We start from the raw sequence: 12,500 nt of genomic DNA, 5'->3' as shown, positions 1-12,500 counted from the left end.
GCCGAGGAGAGGGGGCCGAGGAGAGAGGGCCGAGGAGAGGGGGCTGAGGAGAGGGGGCTGAGGAGAGAGGGCCGAGGAGAGGGGGCCGAGGAGAGAGGGCCGAGGAGAGGGGGCTGAGGAGAGGGGGCCGAGGAGAGAGGGCCGAGGAGAGGGGGCCGAGGAGAGAGGGCCGAGGAGAGGGGGCCGAGGAGAGAGGGCCGAGGAGAGGGGGCTGAGGAGAGGGGGCTGAGGAGAGGGCCGAGGAGAGGGGGCCGAGGAGAGGGGGCCGAGGAGTGAGGGCCGAGGAGAGGGGGCCGAGGAGAGGGGGCCGAGGAGAGGGGGCCGAGGAGAGAGGGCCGAGGGCCACACACACACACACTGAGAGAGACACACACACTGAGAGAGAGACACACACTGAGAGAGACACACACTGAGAGAGAGACACACACTGAGAGAGACACACACTGAGAGAGACACACACACACACTGAGAGAGACACACACTGAGAGAGACACACACACGCACACACACACACACTGAGAGTTACACACACACACGGAGAGAGACACACACACACACACACTGAGAGAGAGAGACACACACACACACACACCCTACTTGGCAATGACCTCATACCTCTAAGCATAGGGAATGGTTTGACTGTGACACCTCGTTGACTATTTCAGTCAATGGTGTCACAGTGAAACCATTCCCCATGTCTCTCAGTCAGAGGTGTCACAGTCAAACCATTCCCCATGTCTCTCAGTCAGAGGTGTTACAGTCAAACCATTCCCCATGTCTCTCAGTCAGAGGTGTTACAGTCAAACCATTCCCCATGTCTCTCAGTCAGAGGTGTTACAGTCAAACCATTCCCCATGTCTCTCAGTCAGAGGTGTCACAGTCAAACCATTCCCCATGTCTCTCAGTCAGAGGTGTCACAGTCAAACCATTCCCCATGTCTCTCAGTCAGAGGTGTCACAGTCAAACCATTCCCCATGTCTCTCAGTCAGAGGTGTCACAGTCAAACCCTTCCCCATGTCTCTCAGTCAGAGGTGTCACAGTCAAACCCTTCCCCAAGTTTCTCAGAGGTGTCACAGTCAGACCCTTCCCCAAGTTTCTCAGAGGTGTCACAGTCAAACCCTTCCCCAAGTTTCTCAGTCAGAGGTGTCACAGTCAGACCCTTCCCCAAGTTTCTCAGAAGTGTCACAGTCAAACCCTTCCATGTCTCTCAGTCAGTGTTGTCACAGTCAAACCCTTCCATGTTTCTCAGTCAGAGGTGTCACAGTCAAACCCTTCCATGTTTCTCAGTCAGAGGTGTCACAGTCAAACCCTTCCCCAAGTTTCTCAGAAGTGTCACAGTCAAACCCTTCCCCAAGTTTCTCAGAAGTGTCACAGTCAAACCCTTCCATGTTTCTCAGTCAGAGGTGTCACAGTCAAACCCTTCCATGTTTCTCAGTCAGAGGTGTCACAGTCAAACCCTTCCCCAAGTTTCTCAGAAGTGTCACAGTCAAACCCTTCCAAGTTTCTCAGAAGTGTCTCAGTCAAACCCTTCCAAGTTTCTCAGTGTTGTCACAGTCAAACCCTTCCATGTTTCTCAGTCAGAGGTGTCACAGTCAAACCCTTCCATGTTTCTCAGTCAGAGGTGTCACAGTCAAACCCTTCCCCAAGTTTCTCAGAAGTGTCACAGTCAAACCCTTCCAAGTTTCTCAGAAGTGTCTCAGTCAAACCCTTCCAAGTTTCTCAGAAGTGTCACAGTCAAACCCTTCCAAGTTTCTCAGAAGTGTCACAGTCAAACCCTTCCAAGTTTCTCAGAGGTGTCACAGTCAAACCCTTCCAAGTTTCTCAGAAGTGTCACAGTCAAACCCTTCCAAGTTTCTCAGTGTTGTCACAGTCAAACCCTTCCGCAAGTTTCTCAGAGGTGTCACAGTCAAACCCTTCCAAGTTTCTCAGTGTTGTCACAGTCAAACCCTTCCGCAAGTTTCTCAGAGGTGTCACAGTCAAACCCTTCCAAGTTTCTCAGTGTTGTCACAGTCAAACCCTTCCGCAAGTTTCTCAGAGGTGTCACAGTCAGACCCTTCCCCAAGTTTCTCAGTCAGAGGTGTCACAGTCAAACCCTTCCAAGTTTCTCAGTCAGAGGTGTCACAGTCAAACCCTTCCCCATGTCTCTCAGTCAGAGGTGTCACAGTCAAACCCTTCCCCAAGTTTCTCAGTCAGAGGTGTCACAGTCAAACCCTTCACCAAGTTTCTAAGTCAGAGGTGTCACAGTCAAACCCTTCACCAAGTTTCTCAGTCAGAGGTGTCACAGCCAAACCCTTCCCCGAGTTTCTCAGTCAGAGGTGTCACAGTCAAACCCTTCCCCATAACTCTCATTTAAAGGGCTATCAGCGCCAGATAGCACCATCATGATAAACCCAGTAGACATCATTACCCCTATAGATCAGATAGACATCATTACCATTATAGACATCAGTACTCCTATAGATCAGATAGACATCAGTACCCCTATAGACATCAGTACCCCTATAGACATCATTACCCCTATAGACATCATTACCCCTATAGACATCATTACCCCTATAGACATCATTACCATTATAGACATCAGTACTCCTATAGATCAGATAGACATCATTACCCCTATAGATATCATTACCCCTATAGACATCATTACCCCTATAGACATCATTACCCCTATAGACATCATTACCCCTATAGACATCATTACCATTATAGACATCAGTACTCCTATAGATCAGATAGACATCATTACCCCTATAGACATCATTACCATTATAGACATCAGTACCCCTATAGACATCAGTACTCCTATAGATCAGATAGACATCATTACCCCTATATATATCATTACCCCTATAGACATCATTACCATTATAGACATCAGTACCCCTATAGACATCAGTACCCCTATAGACATCATTACCATTATAGACATCAGTACCCCTATAGACATCATTACCCCTATAGACATCATTACCATTATAGACATCAGTACCCCTATAGATCAGACAGAGACATCATTACCCCTATAGACATCATTACCATTATAGACATCAGTACCCCTATAGACATCAGTACCCCTATAGACATCATTACCATTATAGACATCAGTACCCCTATAGACATCATTACCCCTATAGACATCATTACCATTATAGACATCAGTACCCCTATAGATCAGACAGAGACATCATTACCCCTATAGACATCATTACCATTATAGACATCAGTACTCCTATAGATCAGATAGACATCATTACCCCTATAGACATCATTACCATTATAGACATCAGTACCCCTATAGACATCAGTACTCCTATAGATCAGATAGACATCATTACCCCTATATATATCATTACCCCTATAGACATCATTACCATTATAGACATCAGTACCCCTATAGACATCAGTACCCCTATAGACATCATTACCATTATAGACATCAGTACCCCTATAGACATCATTACCCCTATAGACATCATTACCATTATAGACATCAGTACCCCTATAGATCAGACAGAGACATCATTACCCCTATAGACATAATTACCCCTATAGACATCATTACCCCTATAGACCAGATAGAGACATCATTACCACTATACACCAGATAGAGACATCATTACCCCTATAGATCAGATAGACATCATTACCCCTATAGATCAGATAGACATCATTACCCCTATAGACCAGATAGAGACATCATTACCCCTATAGACCAGATAGAGACATCAATACCCCTATAGACATCATTACCCCTATAGACCAGACAGAGACATCAATACCCCTATAGACATCATTACCCCTATAGATCAGATAGACATCATTACCCCTATAGATCAGATAGAGACATCATTACCCCTATAGGCATCATTACCCCTATAGACATCATTACCCCTATAGACATCATTACCCCTATAGATCAGATAGAGACATCATTACCCCTATAGATCAGATAGACATCATTACCCCTATAGATCAGATAGACATCATTACCCCTATAGATCAGATAGACATCATTACCCCTATAGATCAGATAGAGACATCATTACCCCTATAGACATCATTACCCCTATAGACATCATTACCCCTATAGACATCATTACCCCTATAGACATCATTACCCCTATAGATCAGATAGAGACATCATTACCCCTATAGATCAGATAGACATCATTACCCCTATAGATCAGATAGACATCATTACCCCTATAGATCAGATAGAGACATCATTACCCCTATAGATCAGATAGAGACATCATTACCCCTATAGATCAGATAGACATCATTACCCCTATAGACCAGATAGAGACATCATTACCCCTATAGATCAGATAGAGACATCATTATCCCTATAGATCAGATAGAGACATCATTACCCCTATAGATCAGATAGACATCATTACCCCTATAGACCAGATAGAGACATCATTACCCCTATAGATCAGATAGACATCATTACCCCTATAGACCAGATAGAGACATCATTAACCCTATAGATCAGATAGAGACATCATTACCCCTATAGACATCATTACCCCTAAATCCATCATTACCCCTATAGACATCAATACCCCTATAGACCAGATAGAGACATCATTACCCCTATAGCCATCATTACCCCTATAGACATCATTAATCCTATAGACATCATTACCTCTATAGATCAGACAGAGACATCATTACCTCTATAGACCACATAGAGACATCATTACCCCTATAGACATCATTACCCCTATATATCAGATAGAGACATCATTACCCCTATAGACATCATTACCCCTATAGACATCATTACCCCTATAGACGTCATTACCCCTATAGACATCATTACCCCTATAGATCAGATAGAGACATCATTACCCCTATAGACATCATTACCCCTATAGACATCATTACCCCTATAGACGTCATTACCCCTATAGACATCATTACCCCTATAGATCAGACAGATACATCATTACCTCTATAGATCAGACAGAGACATCATTACCTCTATAGACCACATAGAGACATCATTACCCCTATAGACATCATTACCCCTATAGATCAGATAGAGACATCATTACCCCTATAGACATCATTACCCCTATAGATCAGATAGAGACATCATTACCCCTATAGATCAGACAGAGTCATCATTACCCCTATAGACATCATTACCCCTATAGACATCATTACCCCTATAGACATCATTACCCCTATAGACCAGATAGAGACATCATTACCCCTATAGATCAGACAGAGTCATCATTACCCCTATAGACATCATGACCCCTATAGACATCATTACCCCTATAGACATCATTCCCCCTATATACATCATTACCCCTATAGACATCATTACCTCTATAGACATCATTACCTCTATAGACATCATTACCTCTATAGACATCATTACCTCTATAGACATCATTACCTCTATAGACATCATTACCCCTATAGACATCATTACCTCTATAGACATCATTACCCCTATAGACATCATTACCTCTATAGACATCATTACCTCTATAGACATCATTACCCCTATAGACATCATTACCTCTATAGACATCATTACCTCTATAGATCAGACACAGACATCATGATAATCTGATCAATCTGTTTCTTCCTGTTGAAGGGAGCTGGTGTTGATGGTACAGAGGAACAGTCGGTCCTTTTCATTCGGGTATAATTAATAATACAGACCAGATCTGATCTCAGAGGATAAACACGGGAAAGAGTTAAAAACACCTGTTACCCAAGTGTCCATTATGGTGAAGACACTGAGCCCACAGAGAGTCCAGCTGACCAGGGAGACAGGATTTACGGAGAGACACTGAGCCCACAGAGAGTCCAGCTGACCAGGGAGACAGAATGTTACGGAGAGACACTGAGCCCACAGAGAGACACTGAGCCCACAGAGAGACACTGAGCCCACAGAGAGACACTGAGCCCACAGAGAGACACTGAGCCCACAGAGAGTCCAGCTGACCAGGGAGACAGAATGTTATGGAGAGACACTGAGCCCACAGAGAGACACTGAGCCCACAGAGAGACACTGAGCCCACAGAGAGACACTGAGCCCACAGAGAGACACTGAGCCCACAGAGAGTCCAGCTGACCAGGGAGACAGGATGTCACGGAGAGACACTGAGCCCACAGAGAGACACTGAGCCCACAGAGAGTCCAGCTGACCAGGGAGACAGAATGTTACGGAGAGACACTGAGCCCACAGAGAGACACTGAGCCCACAGAGAGTCACTGAGCCCACAGAGAGACACTGAGCCCACAGAGAGACACTGAGCCCACAGAGAGTCCAGCTGACCATGGAGACAGAATGTTACGGAGAGACACTGAGCCCACAGAGAGACACTGAGCCCACAGAGAGACACTGAGCCCACAGAGAGACACTGAGCCCACAGAGAGACACTGAGCCCACAGAGAGTCCAGCTGACCAGGGAGACAGAATGTTATGGAGAGACACTGAGACCACAGAGAGTCCAGCTGACCAGGGAGACAGAATGTTATGGAGAGACACTGAGCCCACAGAGAGACACTGAGCCCACAGAGAGACACTGAGCCCACAGAGAGACACTGAGCCCACAGAGAGACACTGAGCCCACAGAGAGTCCAGCTGACCAGGGAGACAGAATGTTATGGAGAGACACTGAGCCCACAGAGAGTCCAGCTGACCAGGGAGACAGAATGTTATGGAGAGACACTGAGCCCACAGAGAGACACTGAGCCCACAGAGAGACACTGAGCCCACAGAGAGACACTGAGCCCACAGAGAGACACTGAGCCCACAGAGAGACACTGAGCCCACAGAGAGTCCAGCTGACCAGGGAGACAGGATGTCACGGAGAGACACTGAGCCCACAGAGAGACACTGAGCCCACAGAGAGTCCAGCTGACCAGGGAGACAGGAACGCCAAGGTTACGGAAACCTCTTCAGCAGGACAACAGCTCAGCAGGCTCTGTGTGTGTGTGTGTGTGTGTGTGTGTGTGTGTGTGTGTGTGTGTGTGTGTGTGTGTGTGTGTGTGTGTGTGTGTGTGTGTGTGTGTGTGTGTGTGTGTGTGTGTGTGTGTGTGTGTGTGTGTGTGTGTGTGTGGAGAGGAGAATGAAGAGCCTTCCCTCCATAAGGACAGCAGGTCGGCGGGTCGTAACCATAACAACCCCCTAGCCATAACATCCCTCTCTCTCTGTTGTGCCATAACATCTGATTCACACGTTGGAATGACATATGGTGCTGTACATTACCCTGTACACACACACGCACGCACGCACGCACGCACGCACGCACGCACGCACGCACGCACGCACGCACGCACACACACACACACACACACACACACACACACACACACACACACACACACACACACACACACACACACACACACACACACACACACACACACTGTGACAGACAGACAGACAGACAGACAGACAGACAGACAGACAGACAGACAGACAGACAGACAGACAGACAGACAGACAGACAGACAGACAGACAGACAGACAGACAGACAGACAGACAGACAGACAGACAGACAGACAGACAGACAGACAGACAGACAGACAGACTGTCTGTGAGTGTGTGAGTGTACTTACTGTGTAGGGTGTGTGTGTGAGTGTCCTTACTGTGTATGGTGTGTGTGTGAGTGTCCTTACTGTGTAGGGTGTGTGTGTGTGTGTGTGTACTTACTGTGTAGGGTGTGTGTGTGTGTACTTACTGTGTAGGGTGTGTGTGTGAGTGTCCTTACTGTGTAGGGTGTGTGTGTGAGTGTACTTACTGTGTAGGGTGTGTGTGTGTGTGTGTGTGTGTGTGTGTGTGTGTGTGTGTGTGTGTGTGTGTGTGTGTGTGTGTGTGTGTGTGTGTGTGTGTGTGTGTGTGTGTGTGTGTGTGTGTGTGTGTGTGTGCCAGTGTGCCAGTGTGTACCAGTGTGTACCAGTGTGTAGTGTGTACCAGTGAGAGGTGTACAGGAGACCCCTGTGCAGTGTGTGTACCAGTGAGAGGGGTACAGGAGACCCCTGTGTAGTGTGTGTACCAGTGAGAGGGGTACAGGAGACCCCTGTGTAGTGTGTGTACCAGTGAGAGGGGTACAGGAGACACCTGCATCTTCAGAGTGGAGACAGTTGTGTTCTCCCCAGGCAGCTTTAGGACACTGTTCCAGGGTCAGCTCGTTCCCCGTGCAGCTCACCTCATCCAGCCACACCCTGCCTGACCCCGCACCGAAATACGCCTGACCCCACGCTCGTGCTACACCCCTGGAGAGAGAGAAGGGAGAGAGAGAGAGAGAGAGAGAGAGAGAGAGAGAGAGAGAGAGAGAGACAGAGAGAGAGAGAGAGAGAGAGAGAGACACAGAGAGAGAGAGAGAGAGAGAGAGAGAGAGAGAGAGAGAGAGAGAGAGAGAGAGAGAGAGAGAGAGAGAGAGAGAGAGAGAGAGAGAGAGAGAGAGAGAGAGGGAGAGAGAGAGAGACACAGAGAGAGAGAGAGAGAGAGAGAGAGAGAGAGAGAGAGAGAGAGAGAGAGAGAGGAGAGAGAGAGACAGAGAGAGAGAGGGGAGAGAGAAGGGGGAGAGAGAGAGAGAGAGACAGAGAGGGGAGAGAGAAGGGGGAGAGAGAGAGAGAGAGAGAGAGAGAGAGAGAGAGAGAGAGAGAAGGGGGAGAGAGAGAAGGGGGAGAGAGAAAACGACTTACATAGTGAACACACAATGAGTGGCCCCAGCGGGTATTGAACCCACAATCCTGTAGTGAACCCACCATCCTGGCCCCAGCGGGTATTGAACCCACCATCCTGTAGTGAACCCTCCATCCTGGCCCCAGTGGGTATTGAACCCACCATCCTGTAGTGAATCCACCATCCTGTAGTGAACCCACCATCCTGGCCCCAGTGGGTATTGAACCCACCATCCTGGCCCCAGTGGGTAGTGAACCAACCATCCTGTAGTGAACCCACCATCCTGGCCCCAGTGGGTATTGAACCCACCATCCTGTAGTGAACCCACCATCCTGTAGTGAACCCACCATCCTGGCCCCAGTGGGTATTGAATCCACCATCCTGTAGTGAATCCACCATCCTGTAGTGAATCCACCATCCTGTAGTGAACCCACTATCCTGTAGTGAACCCACCATCCTGTAGTGAACCCACCATCCTGTAGTGAACCCACCATCCTGGCCCCAGTGGGTATTGAACCCACCATCCTGTAGTGAACCCACTATCCTGTAGTGAACCCACCATCCTGTAGTGAACCAACCATCCTGTAGTGAACCCACCATCCTGGCCCCAGCTGGTATTGAACCCACCATCCTGTAGTGAATCCACAATCCTGTTGTAAACCCACCATCCTGGCCCCAGTGGGTATTGAACCCACCATCCTGGCCCCCGCAGGTATTGAATCCACCATCCTGTAGTGAACCCACCATCCTGGCCCCCGCAGGTAGTGAATCCACAATCCTGTTGTAAACCCACCATCCTGTAGTGAACCCACCATCCCGGCCCCAGTGGGTATTGAACCCACAATCCTGGACCCAGTGGGTATTGAACCCACCACCCTGTAGTGAATCAACCATCCTGGCCCCAGCGGGTATTGAACCCACAATCCTGGCCCCAGTGGATATTGAACCCACAATCCTGTAGTGAATCCACCATCCTGTAGTGAACCCACCATCCTGGCCCCAATGGGTATTGAACCCACCATCCTGTAGTGAACCCACCATCCTGGCCCCAGCGGGTATTGAACCAACCATCCTGTAGTGAATCCACCATCCTGTAGTGAATCCACCATCCTGGCCCCAGTGGGTATTGAACCCACCATCCTGGCCCCCGCGGGTATTGAACCCACCATCCTGTAGTGAACCCACCATCCTGGCCCCCGCGGGTATTGAATCCACCATCCTGTAGTGAACCCACCATCCTGTAGTGAATCCACCATCCTGGCCCCAGCGGGTAGTGAACCCACCATCCTGTAGTGAACCCTCCATCCTGGCCCCAGCGGGTAGTGAACCCACCATCCTGTAGTGAACCCACCATCCTGGCCCCCGCGGGTATTGAACCCACCATCCTGTAGTGAATCCACCATCCTGGCCCCCGCGGGTAGTGAACCCACCATCCAGGCCCCAGTGGGTATAGAACTCACCATCCTGGCCCCAGCAGGTATTGAACCCACGATCCTGGCCCCAGTGGGTATTGAACCCACCATCCTGGCCCCAGTGGATATTGAACCCACAATCCTGGCCCCAGTGGGTATTGAACCCACCATCCTGGCCCCAGTGTGTAGTGAATCCACCATCCTGGCCCCAGTGGGTATTTAACCCACCATCCTGTAGTGAACCCACCATCCTGTAGTGAATCCACCATCCTGTAGTGAATCCACCATCCTGGCCCCAGTGGGTATTGAACCCACCATCCTGGCTCCAGCGGGTATTGAACCCACCATCCTGTAGTGAATCCACCATCCTGTAGTGAATCCACCATTCTGTAGTGAACCCACCATCCTGGCCCCAGCGGGTATAGAACCCACCATCTTGTAGTGAATCCACCATCCTGTAGTGAACCCACCATCCTGGCCCCAGCGGGTATAGAACCCACCATCCTGTAGTGAACCCACCATCCTGTAGTGAATCCACCATCCTGGCCCCCGCGGGTATAGAACCCACCATCCTGGCCCCAGTGTGTAGTGAATCCACCATCCTGGCCCACGCGGGTATTGCATCCACCATCCTGTAGTGAATCCACCATCCTGTAGTGAATCCACCATCCTGTAGTGAATCCACCATCCTGTAGTGAACCCACCATCCTGGCCCCAGTGGGTAGTGAATCCACCATCCTGTAGTGAACCCACCATCCTGGCCCCAGTGGGTAGTGAATCCACCATCCTGTAGTGAATCCACCATCCTGTAGTGAATCCACCATCCTGTAGTGAACCCACCATCCTGTAGTGAACCCACCATCCTGTAGTGAATCCACCATCCTGTAGTGAATCCACCATCCTGTAGTGAACCCACCATCCTGTAGTGAATCCACCATCCTGTAGTGAATCCACCATCCTGTAGTGAACCCACCATCCTGTAGTGAACCCACCATCCTGTAGTGAATCCACCATCCTGTAGTGAATCCACCATCCTGTAGTGAATCCACCATCCTGTAGTGAACCCACCATCCTGTAGTGAATCCACCATCCTGGCGTCCGCGGGTAGTGAATCCACCATCCTGTAGTGAACCCACCATCCTGGCCCCAGTGGGTAGTGAATCCACCATCCTGGCCCCAGTGGGTATTGAACCCACCATCCTGTATTGAACCCACCATCCTGGCCCCCGCGGGTATAGAACCCACCATCCTGGCCCCAGTGGGTATTGAACCCACCATCCTGGCCCCAGTGGGTATTGAAACCACCATCCTGGCCCCCGCGGGTATTGAACCCACCATCCTGGCCCCAGTGGGTATTGAACCCACCATCCTGGTGTTGAAACCGCCATATTCTACAAACTGAGCCCCACAGGAAAAAAGGTGACAGGATGTGGTTCCTGGATTCGGATCTATAGCTATGAGAGGATGTGGTTCCTGGATTAGGATCTATAGCTATGAGAGGATGTGGTTCCTGGATTAGAATCTATAGCTATGAGAGGATGTGGTTCCTGGATTAGAATCTATAGCTATGAGAGGATGTGGTTCCTGGATTAGGATCTATAGCTATGAGAGGATGTGGTTCCTGGATTAGAATCTATAGCTGAAATCCATGTCAGGTGTGTGTGTGTGTGTGTGTGTGTGTGTGTGTGTGTGTGTGTGTGTGTGTGTGTGTGTGTGTGTGTGTGTGTGTGTGTGTGTGTGTGTGTGTGTGTGTGTGTGTGTGTGTGTGTGTGCTTAAGGTGTATGTGTTCTCACCCCAGGCCCAGCTGTCGACAGACGACCTCCACGTCGCTCTCATCCCATTGGTCGTCGCAGACGGATCCCCACACTCCCCCGTGGAAAACCTCAACACGCCCCTCCCACGCTGACACCCCCCCCACCAACCTCACTGGCACCAACGCTACCACTGGACACAGACACACCGAAACACAGAGGACAGTTACTACCCCCCTAACCCTAACCCTAACACAGAGGACAGTTACTACCCCCTAACCCTAACACAGAGGACAGTTACTACCCCCTAACCCTATCCCTAACACAGAGGACAGTTACTACCCCCCTAACCCTAACCGTAACACAGAGGACAGTTACTACCCCCTAACCCTAACACAGAGGACAGTTACTACCCCCTAACCCTAACCCTAACACAGAGGACAGTTACTACCCCCTAACCCTAACCCTAACACAGAGGACAGTTATTACCCCCTAACCCTAACACAGAGGACAGTTACTACCCCCTAACCCTAACCCTAACACAGAGGACAGTTACTACCCCTAACCCTAACACAGAGGACAGTTACTACCCCCCTAACCCTATCCCTAACACAGATGACAGTTACTACCCCCTAACCCTAACACAGAGGACAGTTACTACCCCCTAACC

The 12,500-nt window shown here is 49.4% G+C and overlaps 1 protein-coding gene across 1 annotated transcript in view; it reads right to left on the bottom strand.

The window, feature by feature from the left end:
- Window positions 1-12,500, bottom strand: part of LOC124021004 (neurotrypsin-like) — a gene marked incomplete at its 3' end in the record, with an annotated part of 58,375 nt that overhangs the window by 34,474 nt on the left and 11,401 nt on the right. The window contains exons 4-5 of the mRNA XM_046336318.1: window positions 11,873-12,023; window positions 8,076-8,254 (exon numbers count right to left, since the gene is read on the bottom strand). Coding sequence (XP_046192274.1) covers window positions 8,076-8,254; window positions 11,873-12,023 — 330 coding nt within the window. The remainder of the gene's footprint in view (window positions 1-8,075; window positions 8,255-11,872; window positions 12,024-12,500) is intronic.

Source organism: Oncorhynchus gorbuscha, unplaced genomic scaffold (genome assembly GCF_021184085.1).
Source record: "Oncorhynchus gorbuscha isolate QuinsamMale2020 ecotype Even-year unplaced genomic scaffold, OgorEven_v1.0 Un_scaffold_1018, whole genome shotgun sequence".
Lineage (NCBI taxonomy): Eukaryota > Metazoa > Chordata > Actinopteri > Salmoniformes > Salmonidae > Oncorhynchus > Oncorhynchus gorbuscha.
The sequence above is the reverse complement of the archived record's forward strand: the minus strand, read 5'-3'. Positions and strand labels throughout refer to the sequence as shown.